At 34.5% G+C, this 24,708-nt stretch overlaps 1 protein-coding gene across 1 annotated transcript; it reads left to right on the top strand.

The window, feature by feature from the left end:
* The first annotated feature begins 12,501 nt into the window (after nucleotides 1-12,501).
* LOC141689628 (uncharacterized) lies at nucleotides 12,502-14,095 on the top strand. The gene has a single exon (XM_074493976.1). The coding sequence runs from the start codon at nucleotides 12,537-12,539 to the stop codon at nucleotides 13,896-13,898; it is 1,362 nt and encodes a 453-aa protein (XP_074350077.1). The 5' UTR covers nucleotides 12,502-12,536; the 3' UTR covers nucleotides 13,899-14,095.
* Nucleotides 14,096-24,708: the final 10,613 nt, after the last annotated feature.

Here is a 24,708-nt window from a genome sequence, read left to right as displayed (position 1 = left end):
AGAGATGATCAAGATTTTGAGCAGATATTTGAGAAATGCTGGTGTTATGTTGCCAAGAGCATAAATCAATACAAAGGATGACTTGGATGATGATGAACCGAAGAAAGATGGGAAAAAATCTTCTGGTTCAAATCTAAATCAGTCTTTCAAAGCAACTGGCATCAAGGGTGATGATAAGAAAAAGGAGAAGGAAGAAAAAAAGTAAGGATTATGGAAGGAAGAAGAAGAGGGGTGGAAAGGGGTAACTGTTAGGAAATGAATAACACACAGGGGGGTGAATGTGTTTTACTGTCTTTAAGCTTTTCTTGAATCTTTTATGGGGTTGAACAAAGTAAATTAAATCTTGTAGTGACAGTGTGTTTATGCAAAAATTAAACTTGCAAGAATAAAGAACACAGATCTTCAAAACTCACTTAATTTTATATTAAAATTAAAAATATTTTGCTACAAAATTTCTAGGCTCTTTGTTGATAAAGAGCTTAGCTTCTTCTTGAGAGTGTTACAAGATTTTCTATCTAAATTGTTACTACTGACTTAAGGACCAGTGTTAACTTTATAATTTAGTTAACTGTTGGTTTACACAGTGTATAATAAGACATGCTATTAACTTTAGTAAACAGTCACTTGTCATTTCCATTTATAGAAAAGTTTATCTTCTATTTCTGGCTTAGCATATCTTTAGTATCCTGTGATCATCTTGATCTTCCTTTGTCAGTTAATTTTTACCATTGATCTTGCACATCCTTCAAGCTGCTTTTTGTAGACTTGTCAATCCAGCTGTTTAAATTGTTTGTTGATTGTTAATCTTGGATATTGAACTAATCTGTAATTTTGTACTTTGAGATTTTACCTCGAGATCTCCAGTTTGATCTATAGAAAACTTGACATCTCGATAAGTATATTGGCTTATTGAGATCTCTAATACTCTATAGTTAATTTGGCTTGTAGAGATCTCCCAGTTCTCTATAAGAGAATTTGGCTTGTCGAGATCTCTAGTCTTCATATCTTCACTTTTACTTATCGATAACTCTGATTTCTTTAGTGGCTTATTGACTTATCGATAACTTAGAGTTCTCTAGTCAAATTTGACTTGTCGATAACTCAGAGTTCTCTAGTGAATTTTGGCTTATTGATATCTCTGAGTTCTCTAGTGGAATTTGACTTATCGATAACTCAGAGTTCTCTAATGAATGTTGACTTGTCGATAACTCTGAGTTCTCTAGTGAAGAAATTACTTGTCGATATCTCCAATCTTCATGTCCTCAATTTGGATTGTCGATATCTCTGAGTTCTCTATAAGCTTTCTTGAGTTCTCTATAAGTCATTCTGGAGTTCTCGAATGAGTTCTCAAATGAGTTCTCTACAACACTAAATCTGTGACTTGTAGAGATCTTGACTTAGAATATTTTTCCTAAAACAGATTTATTCAACTCCAAGCTTCGTCATAATTCTTCTGAGGCATGATCTTCTTGATCTTCTTCCAAATAGAATTCTTAGGCTTAACACTGTTTATAGAAAAAGACTCCAGTCTGCTCTTTTGACATTTTAACCGACTTTAAGTGTTACAAGTACAAAATACAAATTAAGATAACAATATAACTTACTTAGGGTTGACAAATTGTCTTAGTGTTGTTAAAGTACAGGCATGTCTTGCACAACAATCTCCCCCAATTTGTGAGAAGATTGCTTAACAGAAATTCATGCCCGTTAACAAGACTAACCCCAAGTTTAAGATAATGGAAAATAAAATTAATACACAGAGCTTGATAGAATTACAACTTTTGTACAACATAAGATTTACAGAGTTTGGTAATTACAAGTATCAGGTAAAGACAGTTTTTGTATCTGCTTCTTCCCTAAGAACATCCTTCAAGTGATCAAGAATTTCCAGTTCTTCTATAATAGGTGTTCCACTTAGAGCTTCTACAAGTTTTTGCCTTCTACCTTGGGATAACCACTGTCTAGAAAATCTATTCTAAATCATGATAATCCATCAGCTTTGATGTTTAGAAATTTCCCATCCTTAGAGATTCTGCTCATTCCTTTTGCCTTAAGCTCTTCTGATCTTTTTATATACATCTCTATTTCTTCATCTTACTTCCTCCTTCTTTCTTCAGCTTTGGCCTCATTTCTTTTCTTTATTTCCTCCCTTTCAATCAAACATTCAGCTAGAATTGATCTCCATGCCCTTTTAGCAGTATCCTTGTCCTTTAGAATACTTATCACTCTCTTAATTTCTGTGGGAGACTGAGAATCCATTAAGTCATTGGCTAGAAAAGTGAAGGACCCATCTTCTAAATAAATTCTAACTTCTCTCAGGGATACAACCCAAACTCTAACTATTTCTTCAGCTAGATGTTGGAAATAATCTTCATCTGAGGTGTACCAATTTAGAGGTAGAAATTCAGACTCCTTAAAACAGTTCCAGATGGCCCTTTTAGTGAATTCTCCTTTCTTTGTAGGCTTGACTTTCTTAGGCTTTCTCCCAACAGATTTGTGCTTGATTTTCAGTGAGGGTTTGGCTAAAGGTAGGGTTGTCATTTTCTTGAGACTTGTTTGGCTTGTGGTGATTGGAATTTTTAGGAAAGAATTGGTTGTTTGTTTGTACAAAAATTTTGTCTTTGAGGTTTGAGGTGGTTTGATGTTTGAGATAGTTAATGTTGTAGGTTGAGCTGAGGTTTGAGTTGGTTGCGTTTGGATTTTTAGGATTTTCTGTGATTCTGAACCATCATGTCTTCTCTTACTTCTCCTTTCAGTAGCTCTCTTCTTCTCATCATTCTTCTTATCCTCCTCTTTATTTCTCTCACCACCCATGCTGCCAGATGGCTTAGTGGACTGACTTGGATTTAAGCCAGAAGTATTTTGATCATCTTTCTTCTGCTCATTATCATCCAAATCATCCTTGTTGCTTTGAGTTTTGGGCAAGTTGGCTTCTGCATTATTCAGGTATCTTCTCAACAGCTTTATCATCTCATCATCTTCAACAGTTGTTCCTTTTTGTTTTCAGCTCAGTTTCAAGAGTCATAATAAGCTTTTTGTTGGCCATGACACACTGGTTAGGAACTTGGAAGTGTTTGAAGTGTTTGGTAGTAGGACGTATGTATGCCACTCTCTTGCTAGGCTGTAGATAAGCTTCTGGGAAAGCATCCATTTATGCATTCTTCAATTCTGTTAGCAAGAGAGTGTCTTCATGAACCACTACTCTTACTTTTTTTATCAAAATATCTAACTCAGATGCCCTCCTATAGATAAGACAGTTGAGGGACACCTGCATACATCTGTCTACCCCTGAGTAATTGATGTTGACCATTATCCTTCTTTCCTTGAAGTTGTCTCTTGTCACCAAGATCACCCTTATTGAGTTTATTGTCCCGTCCAAGGCTTTCTTGTAGGTGAAGAAATTATCATTGAGAGAAGCCCTGAGTGCCTTAAGTAATTCATCAAATTCCCTGCTTAGACTGGGACCCTCAGCTGCTTTAAAAAGTCTCTCCATTCCAATATCATCTTCTTGACTTAAGCTCTTTTCAGCACCTTGGACATGTAAAGTAGATGATCTTGATTGTGCTAGCCTAGCCTCTAACTCCCCCTAAGTCTTGTTGGCAGGCATGAGGAGGAGAGTAGGTATTTCAGGCTTCACAACTTCAGGTAGTGTAGGCAATGGAATATTGAGCTAACACATGATGGCCCCCAAAGTAACTGAATTCTACATTTGTAGGTGTTTGTGGGAGTCCAGCAAGGATTGGATGTCTGCCTGTTGACTCTGCACCAGTGTGGTGAGAGCATGCACTTGAGCTGTGAGCTGATCATTTGATGTTTGCAGTGTGGAGACTTGTTGTTGAAGTGCTTGAATTTGAAGATTTGTTGAAGTAGATGCAGGTTGATGAGAGCTTGATGTGGAGATAGCAGTAGAGGATCCAAATGTAGCTTGCACAAACTTCTGAATCTCATCAATGACCAAAGGAGAAAGAGTGTATCTTGCAGTGTGCATCTGATCCAACTTTAACCTTATGTCATTAGATTTAGTGATATGATTTTGAACTTGATTGTGCAAGGCTACAAAAGAGTCCTTGAGTTGAGTTACACTTTTATCAACCCCACTGAGATCGTATCTAGACATTTGTTTTGGGAAGGTTGTGAATTGATTTTTTATCTCAGTTTGAGAGGGAATGATTTCATCCATCTTTTCCCTACCATCTTCCTGGTTCTTTCTTCATGACCAATCAATCTCGGTTCTAGTGCTTTTCCAAAGAGATGAAAAGCTTTGAGTTGAGCTTTTGAAACTTCATTGACTGCATCATAGACTTCACCAGGTGTCAGTGCCTTGGAATTGCTGCCCAGAATTGTCAAGTAATCTTCCCTGAACTTAGATAACACATCCTCCATTTCCAGACTATAGTCCTTGTTCAGCCAAGCATCATAGTTGCCATCCTATTCAGCTTTATTAACAATTTTGACTTGTTGTTCTTGGACATCTAATTGATAGGAGAGCATGATTGCTTGGTAGTCCTGGTTAGACATGTCAGAGGTCAGCAATTGTTGAAAAATTTGTGTTAGGCCTGCAAGCTGATCTACCCTGAACTCTTCAAGATTTGGTTGTGGTGCAGCTTCTTGGAGCTAGGAAGAGATAAGGTGTGGTTGAGAAGTTGATGGTTGTGAGGTTGAAGGTTCAGAAACACATGTGACTGAGGTCACAGTTTTACTCACAGATTGCTCTATGGTTATGGCTAGTTGTTGTTCCACACTTATTGTGGGAAAATCCAATTGAATTGGAGGGGATTTGACTGGGTTACTGCCATGTGCACCAGTCTCAAACCCTTGTGTGTCTTGTAACACACTGGCACTTGAATGTGCTATACTTGCCTCCCCTATGACAGGATCATTGGCAATTGTACTCCTAGCATGAACTGCCAAGGCAATTTCTGCTAGGGTTTTGAGGGGAGTTGTCCCTACATGAGAAACCTCCAATTGAATTGGAGAGGATTTAGGTAGCTTCCCTCAGGAGTACTACCCTCAAACCTAACAGTCTGTGAAGACTGATTTGCACATGAAGGTGCATTTTGAGTTTCCATGGGGTCTTCGGTAAAAACTGATGAATCCCCTGTGTTTATGATGGTGTCATCAAGGTCTACCCCGGCTAGTAGCCTCTCAAAAATAAAAGACCACTCATTCCTTAGATTGGTCCTGTTTAAACTTGACAAATTAATTCTTCCACCATAATTTATGAAGTCCATAAACTCAGTCAGCTCATCAGGAGTTGGCACCTCCACCAGATTCTCAGTTGGCAACCCCAAAGCTCTATTCACATCTTGGTCATTGAATTCTATTTGTTGGCCTCCAATTGTGCATGTCACCACCATAGAGAGAGAGTTGTCATTCATATCAGTTCTCACTACTGCTGTAGTCCAAAATTCATGCAGAACATCCAGATACATGACAGGATTTGCAGTCAAAGCTCCTGCAAGATAAGACTCAGCTAAAAGTTTCACAAACCCCTTGAAACTGTCAGGAGCTTGATTAGCATCAGTAAAAGCGAGAAGTTGGTTCCTTTCTCTGGAATAGAGGCTCTTGCAATATTTTGGGCCATTGTTGATTGATGAGAATGAATGGGTAAGAATTTTTTTTGAGAAATGAGTAAAACTGAGAGAGAAATCGGTTTTTGCTTGAAAGGCTAGGTCACTTGAGATCTCAAAAATTGTAAGTATGTATATGTATCGAGAAGTCTGGGTATTTATAGTAAAAGCAAATGACTTGTCGAGAACTCAAAAATAGACGTTTGAAATTTGTCTATCGAGAAGTCATTTTAAGAAATGAAGAACATATCGAAAAGTCATTTTAAATTACTCTTATAGAGAACTAAAAATTGACTTATCGAGATGTCAAATAAATACCCAGTTTGTCCAAAAATGGACTAAATTAATTCCAACTTTTATTTGAATAAATTCAAAATAAAATTAGAATAAATTTTCCAAAAGTATTTTACCAAAATAATTTATTAAATTAAATTATTTCAGTTCTGAGTTATTGATAAGTCAAAAATTATACTTGTAGAGAACTCTGTGAATTAACACTACTAAAGAACTCTACAAGGACTTATCGATAAGTCATAATTAAGCTTATCGAGAAGTCATTCGAGAAGTCAGTAAATTGACTTGTCGAGAACTCAGTCGAGAAGTCTTAAAATGACTTGTCGATAAGTTAGTTAGACTTATCGAGAACTCAGTTCTCTATATACTTTTGATCAATTTAATTTTGCCTTTTGTTAATTTCACATATTAAGAATGTAGATCAACAACTGAGCAGTTTACTTAGAATTTGAAAAATTCCAAGTTAAATTTTAAATTTTGAAAAATAAATATGCAGAGATTTCTAAAATATTTATAATTCATATTTCAGTTAATTTCCAATTTAAATCAAATAAAGATTGATTTATTAGAAATTAATCTGCTACAACACATTAACTGAGTTCTTGTCTTAGGATGAAAAATTAAGCATTCCAATTTTACCTACAAGTCTAGTGAAAGTTGTTTCATCCAAAGATTTAGTAAAAATGTCAGCTAATTGTTTTTCTGTTGGAACAAAAATGAGCTCAATGGTACCATTTGTAGCATGTTCTCTGATAAAATGGTACCTTACACAAATGTGCTTTGTTCTAGAATGATTAACTGGATTAGCCACTATAAATATAGCACTAGTATTGTCACATATGATAGGAATTTTGTGTAACACTAGGCCATAGTCCATTAGCTGAATTCTAATCTAAAGCACTTGAGCACAACAACTTCCTGAAGCTATGTATTCAGCCTCACCTGTAGAAGTTGATACAGATTGTTGTTTCTTGCTATACCAGGATACAAGTCTTTGTCCAAGAAATCGACAGCTTCCACTAGTACTCTTCCTGTCAACCCTGCATCCAGCAAAATCTGTATCTGCGTATCCAACAGCTTCAAAACCAGTTCTCTTAGGATACCATAATCCCAAGTTTGGAGTTCCCTTCAAATATCTGAAAATCCTCTTCACAACCATCAAATGTGATTCTTTTGGATTGGTTTGAAATCTTGCACACAGACATATAGCAAACATGATGTCTGGTCTACTTGCAGTTAAGTAAAGTAATGATCCAATCATCCCTCTATAGCTTGAGATATCTACACTCTTCCCCTGTTTATCTTCATCCAACTTTGTTGCAGTAGACATAAGTGTAGATGCAGGTGAACAATCGACCATACCAAACTTTTTTAATAAATTTTTGACATATTTTGTTTGGCTGATGAAGATACCATCACTCCTTTGACTGACTTGAAGTCCAAGAAAGTAACTCAGTCACCCCATCATACTCATTTTATATTCACTTTGCATAAGCTTGGAGAATCTTTGACAAAGCTTCTCATTTTTAGAACCAAAGATGATATCATCCACATAAATTTGAACTAGGATCATATCCTCACCATATTTCTTGTAGAAGAGAGTCATGTCCATAGTACCTCTAGTAAAACCATGCTTCAGTAGGAATTCTGACAGTGAGTCATACCAAGCTCTAGGTACTTGTTTAGTCCATATAGAGCTTTGAGTAACTTGTACACAAAATTTGGAAATTATGGATCTTCAAAGCTAGGTGGTTGTTGCACATAAACTTCTTCTTCTAGCTCACCATTCAGGAATGCACTCTTGACATCCATTTGATATACTTTAAAATTTAAATGTGCAACAAATGCTAGAAAATTCCTTATTGCTTCAAGTCTTGCAACTAGAGTAAAAGTTTCATCATAATCAATTCCTTCTTCTTGTGAGTAGCCTTTTGCAACCAACCTTGCTTTGTTTCTGATAACTATACCATTTTGATCCATCTTGTTTCTGAACACCCATTTTGTTCCAATAATGTTTCTATTCTTTGGTACAGGAACCAATTCCCAAACTTTGTTTCTTTCAAACTGATTCAGCTCTTCCTGCATGGAAGATATCCAATCAGGATCCAATAGAGCTTCATCAATTTTCTTAGGCTCTACTTGAGACAGAAAACATGCATGTAGGCACTCATTAGCAGTTGCACTTCTAGTCCTCACACCAACAGTAGGATCACCAATTATTGCTTCTCTAGTGTGACTTCTATCCCACTTTCTTGTATGAGTTTGTTGACTTGTGCCTTCATCACTTTCTTCATTGTTGGTATAACTGCTAGATCCTTCTTCTCTTTCTCCCCCTGAGTTTGTGCTATCAAATTCAGGTGTTTGAGTTGAGCTTCCATTTCCATGATTTTCTTGTTCAGTAGACTCTTAATTTTTTTATATGTTGTGCATCAACTACATCTTCCCCATCAGAATCACTATCAATGTTGAGGTTTTCAAATGCAAGGGCTTTAACTTTATTATCATCAAAGCATTCCAATCCTGGATACTTGTCATCATCAAAAGTCACATATGTGCTCTCCATAATCTTTTTTTTGTCAATCACATAAACTTTGTAGGCTATTCTTTCCAATGAATATCCCAGAAAATTGCTTCAAAGACTTTTGAGCCAAATTTTCCCACATATTCAGAGTTGTCTTTCAAAATGTAACACTTGCTTCCAAACACATGAAGATGCTTTACAGTAGGCTTTATTTTAGACATGATTGAGTAAGGTGATTTTACATGTGCCTTGTTAATAAGATATATGTTCTGAGTGTAACATGCAGTGTTAACAGCCTCTTCCCAGAAACTTGTTGGCAACTTGGCATCTTGCAGCATTGTTCTAGCAGCTTCAACTAATGTTATATTCTTTCTTTCAACTATTCTACTTTGTTGAGGTGTTCTAGCAGCTGAGAATTCTTGAACAATGCCTTTACTTTTACAGAATTCACTCAATGTTGCACTTCTGAGTTTTGTTCCATTATCACTTCTCAATCTTTTTACACAGTTGTGATCTTCAGCTTATTTTTCTATCTTCTTGATGTGCTCAATTATGATGTGTAGAGTTTCATCTTTAGAGTGTATGAACTCTACCCAAGTGTATCTTCAGAAATCATCCACCATCATAAGTGCATATTTGTTTCTTGAAATTGATAAGACATTTACTGGCCCAAACAAGTCCATGTGAATAAGTTACAATGGTGCACTTATAGAATTCACAGTTTTTGTCTTGTGACTTGATATTTTCATTTTCCCTTTCTAACAAGCTTCACAAACTTCAACTTGAGCAAACTCCAGTTTGGGGATATCTCTTACTAACTCCTTTTTGACCAAGGTGTTAATTGTCTTGAAATTCAAATGAGATAATTTCTTATGCCATAGCTTGCTTTGTTATTCTGATGTCTTGGTGTAGAAGCAACAAATTCTATCCTTATTTGTTGTGTCTAAGTCTGCAACAAACAAGCTTCCTTTCCTTGCTCCTTTCAGTGCAACTTCACCAGTTTTCTTGCTGATAAAAGTGCATTCTTCTTTGTTGAATAAAACTTCAAATCCTTTGTCTGCAAATTGGCTAACACTGAGAAGATTCACTTTAAGACTAGCTACCAGTGCTACATCATCAATGTCAATATTTTCAGAAACAATTTTGTCATATCTTATTATGAATCCTTTGTTGTTGTCTCCAAAGGTCACCAAATGGTCAGCTTCCTCCTTAAACTGTGATAGCAGGGCTTTATCACCTATCATATGCCTGGAACATCCACTATCTATAATCTAGATGACTTTCTTCACTTTGTCCTGCACACAATGAGTTTTAAGTGTGTTTAGCAACCCAAGTAGTGTTAGGTACTTTCTTCTTGTTAACTGATTTAGCAGAAGTAGAATGAGTAGATTCAGATAAAATACAGTTCATTGACTGTTGAACATTTTCCCTTTCTGTTGTAGATCCAATTTTTATTTCTTTGAGGTCTACTCTTAGTTTGTGACAACTTTTCATCACTTTCAAGTTGCAAGGAATGCAGTCAAACTTGTCACAGAAGGAGTAGGGATCATTTGCATTTGCTTCATTGTATTTGCAGGCTCCTTCAGTTGGCTTGCTAACTGTCTTTTTACAAAGGTGAGTTAGGTGATTCACAGGGCCATATTTTTTACATTTTTTTCTTGGAGCATCTGTAACATAAGCAAAATTGTTGCTTTTGTTTATCCCTATTATCCCATTTCTATTTTTCTTTTTCTTTCTTGCATCTTCAGTTTTGGTTTCTTTAACAGGTGTCTTGGGACTTATCTATTTCATTTGTTAACCTCCAATAATTCTCTCTTTTATCCATTTCTCATTTCTCTCTTACTCATTTCTCATTCTCTTTCTTTCTCGTTTTTATATTCGTAAATTAGTAATTTTCAATAGTTCATTTTTCTTCACTAATTTTATCTTATTCAAAATTAATTTTATTTACACAAATATTCATTATTATATTTTTATATTTAATAAAAAGTTGATAATCAATATTTGTAGTTTGGATTATATTATTTTTTAAGTTTCTATGTTTATAATTTTATTTTATTCTCATTATTATGTATAAAAATATTGTATTAATATATATAATTTAAATTAAACTATTTCAAAATAAATTTTCAAAATATAGAGTATCGGCTCGAGAACCAATTTAGTTAGCATTGAAAATGAAGGTAATAAAATCTTCTCCATCAGCTACCCGCATTTAATTGTGTGCAACAAAAAGAAAGACCTGGTATAATGAAGGTAATAAAATCTTCTCCATCAGCTGCCCGCGTTTAATTGTGTGCAACAAAAAGAAAGACCTGGTATACAATTTGCAACCGCACCGCGAGTCATGCAAAGTGTAGTAATAAGAGCATTTTCAATCGGGTGATAAATAAGGTTGTTAATATTGTCAAACTCATCAATAATATTAATATATCATCTCTTCCCTCGATTATACTTTTTTTTCTTTATCATAGGGAACCCGCAGCCGTTACTCTTCAGGTGCGCACTAGGTAAAACTCACAAGCTCACGTAATAAAGGTAAACCGCACTAAGCGACATGCTCTAGTTCAGGAGGCATAATCATAAATTCTCCTCCCGTGGGATTCAAACATGTGACCAAGAAAATAATTATCCCCTCAATTATACTTTTGGCATCCTCTTACCAAATTTTACTTCAATAATTAGCACCGAAAGTTGTCAAACTATCCATATATAAGTATAATTTAAAATAGATATGAAGATACATGTATTTATTAGGATATATGACATTATTTTTAGTTTAGAGGGTGCCAAAGTTGACTATTTTAATTGGCCCGCAATGGCTGACTCAGTTGGTTAAAGAGGGGATAATTGTCTTTTTGGTCACAAGTTCGAATCTCACGGGAGGAGAATTTATGACTATGCCTTGTTGCTTAAGTGTCGTTTATCTTTGTTCACGTGATTTGCATGTTATTACCTGAGCCTGTGATTTGCATGTTATTACCTGAGCCTGTGAAATTTATCCGATATGCATCCGAAGAGTAACGGTCGCGGTTCCCGTGATAAAAAAAGGGTGTTATAACCTCATGTCAAAAGACATTTTACACTTTTTTATACCCATCAAAGATGCTCCAAGGTGCTTTAACCACATTTTTTACATACTCCAATTAAGGACCAACGACATTTCAATGATGACATTGACAAATATAACAAAAGTGAGGAAAAGAAAAATGGTGGGTGTAAATCATACTTAACTTTATTAGTACGCATATAGCAGTTCTCCCACGAGGGTACACCTGATCCTGTGGGATTTAATATCAAAAATATCATCTGTACATTGTCTTTGAAAATAAATCAAAAGTGTCTCGGAAGATGTTCATAAACAATGTTTGAGATCCGAAAAGTGACCTTGATTATATCTACGAGAAAATTATACTGATTCAGAGGAGTAGCGGTCATTCTAAATTCAATTCAATTCCAATCCCCCAAAATTAAATTTTATATTATTTTTATATTATATAAACTATTTTATTATTAAAATATATGAATAAAGTAAAAGATAATAAAATGATGGGATACAAATGAAATAATAAAGAATAAATTTTGAAATTATGATAAAAAAATAGAAATTTAAATTAATAATATAATTTGAAAATTTCAAATTGATATAAAGAAGAATTCAAATTTTAATATTATTTAAAAAAATATAAAATTTATTCTAAATAAATATTTTGTTAAAATTCTGATTTTGTACTTGCGGAATTTAATAAAATTTTGATAAAGAGTACATAATAAATATCCAAGTCATACTATAATGCTGTAAATTGAGTTTAACAAAGCCGTAATGGAGATTTATTTTTTGAAGAAAAGTGTAATTAAGTCTTTTATTCGCACAGGAAAAGTCCAAAATGTTACTCCCTTCTTGCCGTTCACGGCCTGGCAGCAAAAACGGTGCTCCTTTAGCTTTGTTTCCCAAATTACAGTTTAGGAAATGAGGAAAACTTCAATCGAAAGTACGCGTTGGCTGCTCTAAATCTAAGGCACCCCACTCAGTACTTACATTTGACTTTGACCCAAAAAACCCTCATGCAATAACTAGCCTTGTCCCCACCTCATCCATGCCCCTTCTATAAATAACAAACACATTTCACTACTACATTCACAACCAAACAATGTCTTATCTCACTCCATTTCTCCTCTCCCTTTTCCTCTTCTCATCTACATTTCTCTCTTATTCATCTGCAGTTTGCCACGTGGACGATGAAAGTGGTCTCTTAGCTTTCAAGTCGGGTATAACATCCGACCCATCGGGTCTTCTCACTTCATGGAAAAAGGGTACAGACTGTTGCACTTGGAACGGTGTGTCTTGTGATCAAGATAACCGAGTTAATAGTTTGTCCATTTACGGAGATCTCGGGAGCCCGAATAAATATTTATCGGGCACCATTTCTCCCAAGCTCCGTAAACTTACGGGATTATCGGCGTTTTCCCTTGTGGATACGCGAAACATAACGGGTCCTTTCCCGGGGTTTTTCTTTCGAATTCCCAGTATACAAATCATTTACATCCAAAATAATAAACTTTCGGGTCATATCACCAGATGGATCGGAAACCTTACTCAACTTGTTGCACTCGGCTTGAATGGCAACCAATTTAGAGGCAACATTCCAAGTTCACTCTCTAAATTAACTCAATTGACCCAACTTCTCCTCCAACAAAACCAATTCTCCGGTAAAATACCGGAAATTTTCACGTCTTTAACGGACATAGGCTCTTTAAATTTCTCGTACAACAAATTTTCCGGCAACATTCCGCAAACATTAGCACACCTAGCACCACGAGTAGGTTATTTAGACTTGAGTCACAACTTGTTGACCGGTCAAATACCTAGCTTTCTCGGAAACTTTAGAACTCTCGACACGTTATCACTCTCGCACAACACTCTCTCGGGGACGGTGCCAAAAACTTTCGCAAACTTGACGAAAATATTTAATCTCGATCTCTCCTACAATCAGTTAGTTGATCCATTTCCTGCGCTCAAAGTTATTGGAATCGACACCATAGATCTGTCCTACAATAAATTCAATCTCGTTCAAATTCCTAGCTGGATCACTTCCTCGCCAATCATATCCTCACTCAAGCTAGCGAAATGCGGAATAAAAATCAAGTTACAGGACTGGAAGCCGAAAACAACATATTACTACGATTACATCGACTTGTCGGATAATTTCATGTCAGGCAGTGCAGTGAACTTGATCAATTCGACGGAGTATTTGAAGTCATTTTCGGCTTCTAACAATCAACTGAAATTTGATTTTTCGAGTTTAAAAATTCCAAAAACGCTGAAATCGCTTGATTTGTCGAGAAATTTATTGTTCGGAAAGGTACCGAAGGAGATATCTGGATTGGAGAAGCTGAATGTGAGTGTGAATCATCTGTGTGGTGCTCTTCCGGCAAATAAGTTTCCAGCGTCGGCGTTTGCGGGCAATGATTGTCTGTGTGGATCACCTTTAGCTCCGTGCAAGAAAGTGTAAGTGTTTATTATGAGTTGCACGAGAGTTTGTTATCAGTGTATCACACTTCCACGTGACGTGCTATCTCCCTCATCTTGATGGTAATAAGATAAGGTTTGAATTTATTTGTGGTCTCATTGAATACTTGTGTTCAATTTCTGTACTCTGTGTGTTCATTTTCTCTAAATCTGAATGGTAAGCAAATCGAGTTGGCTATTTTTTTTGGAACTCGAATTGTTTAATATTTGAACTAAAATTCGAACATTTGTTCTGTTTATGTAATATTTCTGGTATGTACAAAAACTTACAAAATTATGGTAATAGATTTTCTTTGTTCAACCATATAATTAGGGTTATTCACGAATCGAGTCGAGTCGTTAAAATAACGAGCCGAGTTTTAATTTTTTTTTTTGACGAATCGAGCCGAGCCAAGTCTTCTTACCGAACTGGAAAAGTGTGTTCGAGCTCGAGCTCGTTAAGTACCGAGCCGAACTCGAGCCGAACAAATTAAAAAAAGCAACCAATATTATCCAGCCCAACCTAGTGACTAAGGCCCAACCCAATATCTAAATAATAATAAGCCTAATCTATTTAGGTAAAGTACTAAATTCGTATTAACAATATCAGATTTCCATATTCACTTCCTCTCATTCTCATCTCTGTGTGATTCCCTCCCCCTCTTTTCTTCCCCGCCTAAATTTATATCTCTCCTAAATCTTTACAAAGTGTTTCGAATTGTAACTATAATACACGTATACACACAATCGTATCAATAAAGTCCAGTTTTGAATTTGCGATTTTATTAACAAAAAGTGTCTTCAGATTTGGGGTTTTATGAAAAAGTGAAGGGTACGTAAACGGGGTGTGAAGATATTTGTTTGATTTGGTGTGTTTAGATTTAGTTTTGATTTGGTTGTAAATTTTCTCCATCTTTATTTGTATGTCTATACAAATTGTTGGATTTGAAAATAAATAAATTAGTCATGCTTGTTTTTCAGTTAGAGTTAGTGTCCCTTTTTCATTCCTTATTTTTCTAGTCTTTTGTTGATTTGTTTTTGAATGTTGCAAGGAGTTATATGAGATTTCTGTGATTACATTTCGAGCAAGTATCAATTTATTTGATTCACTAACTAGGGTATGTATAATTAATTAATATTTGGAAAATATTATTTTTTTCGAGTTTTAACGAGCCGAGCGATTTCGAGCCGATCTCGAGTCGAACTCGAGCTGAACATCCTAAAACTCGGCTCGAGCTCGTTTTCCTTAAAGAACACATTTATGTGTTCGAGCTCGAGCTCGAGTTCATGAACGAGCTGAGCCGAACGAGCCCTTAACGAGCCGAGCTCGAGTTTGTTCGTGAACAGCTCGGTTCGTGAACAACCCTACATATAATGCTACTCATTTTAGTTTGTTTTGTTAGCTAATAAGCTTCAGTGTGAACATAAATTATATTCATCGAGAAACCTTACGCTTGATTTGTTTCGATTGAATTAGTTTTCGTGTATCAAAAATTAAAATCAAAGAAGGTTCCAATATATCACGTGACGGTGTGACACTTCTTATTGGTCGTGAATGACCCTCGTGCATTCACATCGGTCTCAATAATTAAAATAATGCAAATCGACGCATCATTCATGTTATAATAATTTAAAACCCCCTCTTAACAAATTTTGGTTACATAGCACTACTCTTAGTTTTCTCCCTAGATTAATATTATTCCTGCTATAACAATAAAATCACATTTTTTTATTATGATCATATTTTCGAAAATCAGAACTATTCGGTTGAGGTACCAATTTTTGTGAATTATTAGGTGATTTTAAAAAAATGAATAATTTATCGACGATTAGTCAGAAATAGGTCAAGTCGGACAAATATTTTTTGAGCAAATTATCAGGGATTTTTAAAAATCGGCTGATTTCTGTAATCATGATGTATTGTAACACCCAGCCCCACATCGAGGAGATCTGAGACTTCTGTTTAGTTTATAACGCAAATTACTACTAATATATGCACCAACAAGCCATGATCTTTTGGGGGGCTGTGGTTGGCTAATCTTTTACCCAAGTTGGCTGCATTTGGGTCAATAGTCTTCGGCTTATTTCGAAATCGGGACTTAACCTGATTTTCGAAAAAGACTTGGAATTTGACCTGGGTTGTCACTTATTGTATCATAGTCGACTCTCGAAAGCTTAACGCGTCAAGTTGCCGGAAGTGGGGACACGAAGGTTGGAGGTATTATCCCACAATGGACAGAGATCCGGAGGTTGGGACACGAAGTCAGTCGGTATTATCCCACAATGGCTAGGGAGGAACGATCTTGAACCTATGGGCAGTCGATTTAGGCCGGACGAGAACGTCGGGAGTTAAGTGGGGAAGTTTGTAACACTCCAGTCCCACATTGAAGAGATTTGAGACTTCTATTCAGTTTATAAGGAAAAGTATTATTACTTTATGCACCAATAAATCATGATCTTTTGGGGGCATATGTTGGCCTAATCATTTACCCAAGTTACCAGCATTTGGGCCAGTAGGCTTCGGCTTATTTCAATCTCAAAATCGGCAATTGACCCGATTTTCGAAAAAGATTCGGGATTTAACCTGGGTTGTCACATGTATAATCTTGATCTTTTCGTCTTATCTACAGAACATTTTCACTTTTTTCCTTTTCGTCCTTCTTGTCTTATTTGGTGTTATGTCAATGAATGCGAAAATATGAGCAATAAGACTGTCGACAATTAAGTTTGTCGATGATTACCTGTTTCTGTTGCTGTTGCGTCCGGTTTAACGTGGATATATCACGTATTCCTTATGATGTTGCTTTAGTCGGCATGTACCATTTTCATTTAGACAAAGATTATTCTGATAACTTGCCACAAAAATAAGCTTGCGTGTTTTGTTATTTTCAAGCTAGATAAAACATAAATCCTATAATATATATATATATATATTATAAAAGTAGGAGAGTAAATCGATGGCATGGCAACTTTAGAATTCTTCTTTAATAATTTTCTAATTTTTTTATATACCCATCTTCTCAAAAAGTGACGCCTAGTTTTTTTTTTGTGCTTAGTCTACTATCTTTTCTACATTTTTCTAATAGAGGTGTACACTATATTGTGTTTAGCAATTACCAACGATATGATCTAATACAATATTACTATAGCAATCAGCAGTAATATCTAAGTTTTACAAATTATTTGTCTACTATATTAATTTTATAATAAACATTTATTGGAGAGGGTCGGCTAACTAAAATGTGATTAAATTTTATTTAACTTTCTCTTATATAAAAAAATTAATATGGGTGTTGATTTTATAGGATTGGTCCAGTGTATATGTTAATTAAAATAACTAGCATATGAATATTAATAAACAAAAAATTCAGTTGAATTTTAGAAATACAAATTTAAGAAATTTATTTATCACATTCTATAAGTAATGGCTAATTAAATAATGTTAATTGAGATAAGTTTTAGGGATTGATGGGCCTGGGTAATTCAAGCCATACTGAATTATCTGATGGGAGTTTATAAAATTCCAAGTAACATAATAAAAGAAATTAGTTCTGTGACAACAAAACTCTGGTGGGGAAATTCTAGCTCATCCTGTAAGATATATTGGCGAAGCTGGAAATCAATGTGTACTTTTAAGTGCTTAAGGGGGATTGGGTTCTCGATATATGGCTGTGTTTAATGAAGCTATGTTGGGTCGATAAGCATGGAGACTAATAACATATTTTGAATCTCTCTTTGGGCGTGTAATACGAAATAAGTATTTCCCAAATCAAAATTTTTTTAAATTCAGCACTAGGACTTTCTTGTAGCTACTCATGGAAGAGCATTTGGGGTTCAAAGTCTTTGGTAAGGGAGGGGATGATGTGGCGAGTTGGAAATGGAATGAGGATAAATATTAGGGAGGACAATTGGGTTACAGATGATCAATGATCAATGATCAAGGAAAGTGTATTTTAACACCAAAATCAGATGAAGTTGAACGTGTGTGTGACCAGATTCACTTTTCAAAAATGAAGTGGGATTATGAGCTTATAAGCAGGGTTTTCAATGAAAGGGATGCAACATGTATATTATTGGCTATACCTCTTAGTATCAAAGCTCCTCAAGATAGTTTAAAGTGGGCATGCTGGAAAGATGGAAATTATACAGTTAAAACAGCCTACATGTTAGGAAAATCTTGTAACTTTGATAATTTTCATCAGGTTTAGAATAACTTATGGAAACTCCGGACTATTCTAAAGGTGCGTAACTTCTTATGGTGAATCTGTACAGATACTCTCCCGGTCCGAGCCATATTAAAAATCAAGACACATGATAGAGTCAGATGAGTGGCAATAATAATTCTCAGACAATTTTTCATGCTTTATTTTTATGTCTTAAGTGAAGGGTTTCGACGTATAAAACGCAACAGAAATTTTAATTAAAATTGCGAAAAACTAGAATTTTTGAAACCTGCCGAAGGATCCATGCGAAAAACAAATATTTAATTCGTAGATCAGATTGTTTATCTTAAGAAGATTAATAAATTAGTTGAGTAATGAACATCCAAAGCTTGTTCAATCACCACGCATCTTACTCTCGCGATCTACGCTCTATCGGTATCCACACTAATGCTTGAACTTAAGGATTAGATGTGTACTAGCACAGAGTCGTTTCTTCTTGCTATCTCCACCTTCTCTCTTAATGGCTATGTTTTTAATAAAAGTCTTGCATTCAAAATCAGCCACACAAGATATATTATATAGATGGTAGAAAAACGAATTATAACTCTTAACTAATTAGGAGTTATTATTAATTCGAAATTCCTATTTGTATAATAATTAAGTCTCACTTAATTATTTAAAAACTAAATTTCATAAATAATATTAGTAAATTTGAATATCATTATTTATCTAATTAATTAAGTCAAACTTAATTAATATTATAAATAATTCAAATTACTTCAATTTAATTTTAAATCCAATTTAAATTAAATAATCCTTCAAGCATTCATTGTGTGTGACCCTATAGGTTATTATTATGTTGGAAATGAATTTTAAATCTAATTTAAAATCGTAAAGAATGAGCGACATCTAGTAATACATCATTGATACCCAAGTAATAATAATTAAATCGGTGATCAATTAAATCTTTCGTGAAGAATATACAATGTAATATATTCCCTTTAACTACATATATAAATTAAACTAGAGGCATGTAATTTGTCATCCTCATCATAGTTTAATCCAAGTTTTCTTGATCAATGAGTAGACTATCGTATCAAATCAACATTTGAGCGTGTCAACACATTTCAGAGTCTAGCTCACACAAGAGGTCAATAATATCATTCATAATATTAGGAGGGCTAAATCCTTGTAGATCATTCATTTTTCTCATACGATTCATAATATACCAGAAATACACTTTTACCATTCTCGGTCGAAAGAAACTTTTAATGTAATCAAAGTATATTAATTCTCTTATAAAATTTAATGATTTCAAGTCTAAGGACCATTACATTATTTATCAGAGTGATAATTACTTATGACGCAACAAACATGTAGAATCTCACACTGGGTATGTCCAATACCATGTGCATTTATATCTACACGTGTTTTTGACTTTGGTATCACTATACCTATGATCAATGAGATGTGATAATCAGTCAACAAACACACTAGTCTTAATGCATTATTATTTCTCTTAATAATAATACTCGACTGGGGACCTTTAGGAATATTGATACTATTCTTATAATCTCATTAATCTTATTTATAAGTCAGGTAATTAGAGATAGAGAATTCATATCATATTTCAAGGACATTTATTAATATAGCAATAATATCGTAATAAATTAAGACATAATAAATTATAAATTATAAAGGGAATAATCGATAGAACATAAACATTAAAAATCCAAATGTCTTAAACTAAAACATTATAGTGTTGTCTCTAGGGCCCAAACACTAACAATCTCCCACTTGCACTAGAGCCAATCACCCATGTATCTAATACTCATGGAACTAGTATGACCATCGTGCTTCTACTGCGACAAAACTTTAGTCAGGGGGTCTATAACATTATCATTACTATTCACTTTACACACACACACACAGACATATATATATATATATCCTTGATCTTTAATCTCATTAATAAGGTGATATCGCCTAAGCACATGACCAAACAGTTTATTTGGCTATTTCGAAAGCATCAATATATTCGGCTTCCATTATAGAATCACCAATGTTCTTGCTGTGAACTATTCCAACTAATATCACTTATATTTTGACAAAACACAAACCAGATATATACACGTAATCATCCTCGTTTGTCCAAAAACTAGGTTCAGAAACTAGCATCAGTGTAATCCTTTACAACCAGTTCCCTATCTTCTCTATACACAAAAAATAAATTTGTAGTCCTCTTTAAGTACTTAAGAATATTCTTGACAACTATCCAGTGACCCTCACCTGGATTAGCCTAGTATATGCTCGTCATGCTCAAAGTAATACGAAATATAAAGGAAAGTACATATCATTACACATTATAGATCCAATTGTTGAAGCATATGGAACTTTCTCAAACGTCCCTTATCATCTAATTATTTAGGGGCAATTATCCTTTGAGATCACTATCCCAGGAGACATCAAAACATATCCTTTCTTTGCCTCATACATCCTAAAATGATACAATACTTTATCAATGTATGTACTTTGACTTGGTCGATTAATCTCTTCAATCTATCTCTATAGATCTTGATCCCTAATAAATAGGTAGCATCGCCTAAGTCTTTCATCGAGAAACTATTTCCCAACGGAGTCTTAACATCCTGTAGAGAAGGTATGTCATTCCTTATTTGTTATATGTCATCTACATATAATACTAGGAATGTCACATGGCTCCCACTAACCTTCTTGTAAATATATGGTTCATCTATATTTTGAATAAAACCAAGCTCTTTGACTGTTTCATCAAAATGAATATTCCATCTCCTTGAGACTTGCTTCAATATATAAATAGATGGAAGCAACTTACATACCATCTTAGCAAACTTTGGACCGACAAAACCCTTCGATTATATCAGATATACATCTTTTTCAAGGATCCCATATAAGAAAGCGGTTTTGACATCCATTTTCCAGACTTGACTATAACAACTGGTGAAAAAGTCTCATTATAGTCTATACTATGAATTTGTTTGAAACCTTTTTCCACTAGTCACGCCTTATATAGGTCTGTACTTTACCATCCATGTCGGGTTTCTTCTTGAAAACCCACTTTCCCTATAAGTTTTACCCTTCGGGTGGATCAACTGAAGTCAATACTTTATTTTGATACATGAATTCCATCTCAGAGTTCATGGCCTCCAGCCATCTCTCAGAGTCTGGACTGTTCATAGCATCTTGGTAGGTGAGAAGCTCATCATTATCCGTAAGAATCATATCACCATCTTGAGTCAAGAGAAATCCATAATATCTCTCTGGCTCATGGAGAATCCTACTATATTTATGAATAACATGTGTTTCCTGAACATGATTACTTTTAACATTTTGATGTACATCCTGATCTCATTTCAACTCTTGTTCGATGTTATAATGTGGTTCTCGATCTTCATCGAGATATATTATCCTCACACTGATTTTCTTACAAAGTAGTTTTCCCTCAAGAAATATAGTGGTCCAAATAACAAACACTTTATTCTTGGAAGGATTATAAAAACTATACCCTTTAGTTTCATTAGGGTATCCACAAAATAACATCTATCTGGTTTTGGTCCAATCTTGTCAGAGGCTAAACGTTTCACAAACGCTTCACGCCCCCAAATTTTTATAAATGACATTCTATGATGTTTCTCATTCCATATCTCATATGAATTATTTTGAACCGCTTTACTCGAAACTTAGTTAAGTGTATATGCAGCCGTTTCTAGAGCATAACCCCAAAAACTGATTGGAAGAACCGCTTGACTCATCATCAATTGCACCATGTCCAACAAGATACAATTTCTCCTCTTAGAATCTCTAGTGCATTGAGGTGTTCCAAAAGGAGTAAGTTGTGATACAATATCACACTCCTTCAAGAAACTCTTAAATTTGAGGTTTAAGAATTCGCCTCCACGATCTAATCGTAGAACTTTAATATTTTCCCCTGTTTGCTTTTCTACTTCGGCCTTATTTTCTTAGAATATTTCAAAAGAATCGGATTTGTTCTTCATAAGATATACATATCCATATCTATTAAAGTTATCAGTAAATGTTATGAAGTAGTAAAAGCAAAGCCACCCCTTTTCATCATCCACATTGGACCGCATACATCATAATGTGTAAGTCCTAATCGTTCGATGGCCCTTTCACCTATTAGGTAAAAGAAGCTTTAGTCATTTTGCCAATGAGACAAGGTTCACATATTTTGTAGGATTCAAAATCAAACCTATCTAAGTATCCATCTATATGTAACTCATAAATGCTTTTCTCATAATATGGCCTAACAATAATGCTAGAGGTAATGTTTGATTTAAGTCATCTTAAAACATATAAATTGTTAACTAATTGTGCACCATTATAAGCCTTATCATTGAAATAGAATAAAAAACTATTGTTTATTTAAATAAAATGAAAAACCTTTTGTGGCACCCCAAAATCCGTGGTCAGGGATCTAGGAGGCCACACCATCATGAATCTTGTATAACTCTTATCTTGTATAATAATATATAAATACTCACACCTTTACGATCCCACACTTATCAACACACACACACACTTACCTGTTATTGTCTTGGAAATGAACCATACATTACTAGAGTGTATTAATACACAAAGTGAAAATTATTACAATTCCATAAGTGATTAAGTCTTACCGCGGAAGTAACCTTTATGTAAGGTTAGACCAGCGGCCAAATATTCATTTCTTGGTTATTATATTACATAAGTCATACTTGTAAACAAGCCAGACTAAAAATAACTAAAAACTAATCCAGCTTATTTGATCTACCTGAGGTACAACGCCAAACATCCCACGGAACAGCTGGTTATTTCCTACCCGTTTCCTGGCCGTTAGTTTCATGATAGGCATCTTGATTCACTGTTATGTTGTGTCAATTTAAGAAAACAAGTGTGAGCTATAATGCCCAACATAATAATATACAATATCAAAAGACTGTATGAAAAATTTATGTATGATTCCATATACGATAAATATGTTTACTTAAAATGGTTTTCCATGGTGTTACACACCTTCTTTCGAAACAATTCTTTTGTTGACTTATTATCATGTAAATACCTTAATGGTAAACCCAGCACCTAGGCTTGGGTTATGGTATTGCATCACAATTCCAATTGGAAGAATTTAGAACATTTATTCGAGCCACCGCATACGATGATCAGTCGTAATACAGAAATAGTAACTTTTTCTACTAGTAGAAGGATGACACCTTCGTATCCCGGTTATCACCCTTGCCGCATTCGGGCTACGTGTCCCATTTCGAGTATATACATACTTCACAAGTTTGAGTACACAGAGTATCTTCGCATGCGGTACCTTTGGTAGTCTCCCTAGTATTCTTCATACTAGAGTCTACCCTTCAAGTCCTTTGCATAATTTCATCATATCTCGAGAACTCGAACCACATCAAAGTTCCCCAAGCGTTTTGCTTGTTGATAGAAACAACTCATCTTATATGTATATATATGTACTTTCGAGAATTTTTGGAGGAAGTACTAAGGTAATGTGATTTAACCGTTGTCAACAGATAAATGATTAATGAGGAGTTCCTTTTGAAATTATAATCAAAATATTTAAAATACATCGAGATAACATTCTTCGACGATCTGAAGGTATTAATATGATTTTCTGAAACTCAGAAAATATTTTAAAATAGGTTTTATGATTTTTAAATCATATTAAATCATTGAATAAATATTTAATACTTAAATAATAATTATTAAATAATTAGACATCGAATAATTATATTATTAAAAGAATATTTGAAATAATATTACTCAATTAAGTTTTTGTTTAAATAATTAAAGTAATCTTTAATAATATAATTAATCGAGTTTGAAATAAATAATTGTTAGAGAATACTTCTCCTATATTAAATGAATAATTGAAATAATATTCGTTGTTCGAGTAATTAAATATAGTTGAGGGAATACGATCTTTGGAATTGTTTTTAATAAATTCGAGGTATTTAATACTTCGCAAGTGGACATCGAGTCCTTTGGAATAAATAGGTACAGACTTTTGATCGTCCAAAACATCACCAGAATGAATCCCGGGTTTTGGTTTTTAAACGTCGACCGACTCTTGGTCTTACAATTTATACATCACGCTCATGGTAGCGTTAAAATATTTTACGATATACATATCGTAAAACGATCGCTCTTGATGCGAAAAACTCAAATACTAGTATCATGGCAAGCATGACATTTATGCAAAAGATAGTAAAACAATCTTTTCACAACACAACAGTATATGGAGTTGGGTCCGTAAACTTTCCTGGGTACTTTGAGGTGGAGGATGCTCTAGGGTCCGCTTGGAAATCTATAACCAATAACATGTATTGCTTCGTCAGATCCCGCTCTTATTTGTGGCGACTCGTACATACGCGCTACTTATTAATCGTTCTTGTAACTCAATTTACTCTTATTATTCCTTTAAGCACAATTACTCGTTATGTTCTCTTTCTTTCTGAAATCCCTTATTTCCGTTTATGCCTTTTATATTTTGATCGTCGGCTCCGCTTATGATTCCTAATGGTTTTCTAATCGCGCGGTCTCGGCTCCAATATTTTTATAAGATTGAAAAATCCATTTTTACATGAAATTTTTATA

Source organism: Apium graveolens, chromosome 10, assembly GCF_009905375.1.
Source record: "Apium graveolens cultivar Ventura chromosome 10, ASM990537v1, whole genome shotgun sequence".
NCBI classification, from domain to species: domain Eukaryota; kingdom Viridiplantae; phylum Streptophyta; class Magnoliopsida; order Apiales; family Apiaceae; genus Apium; species Apium graveolens.
This window is presented reverse-complemented; position numbering and strand designations above follow the sequence as displayed.

Bases quoted from the DNA above. Each gene is read 5' to 3' on its own strand.
- LOC141689628 (XM_074493976.1), top strand. From the start codon at position 12,537: ATGTCTTATCTCACTCCATTTCTCCTCTCCCTTTTCCTCTTCTCATCT.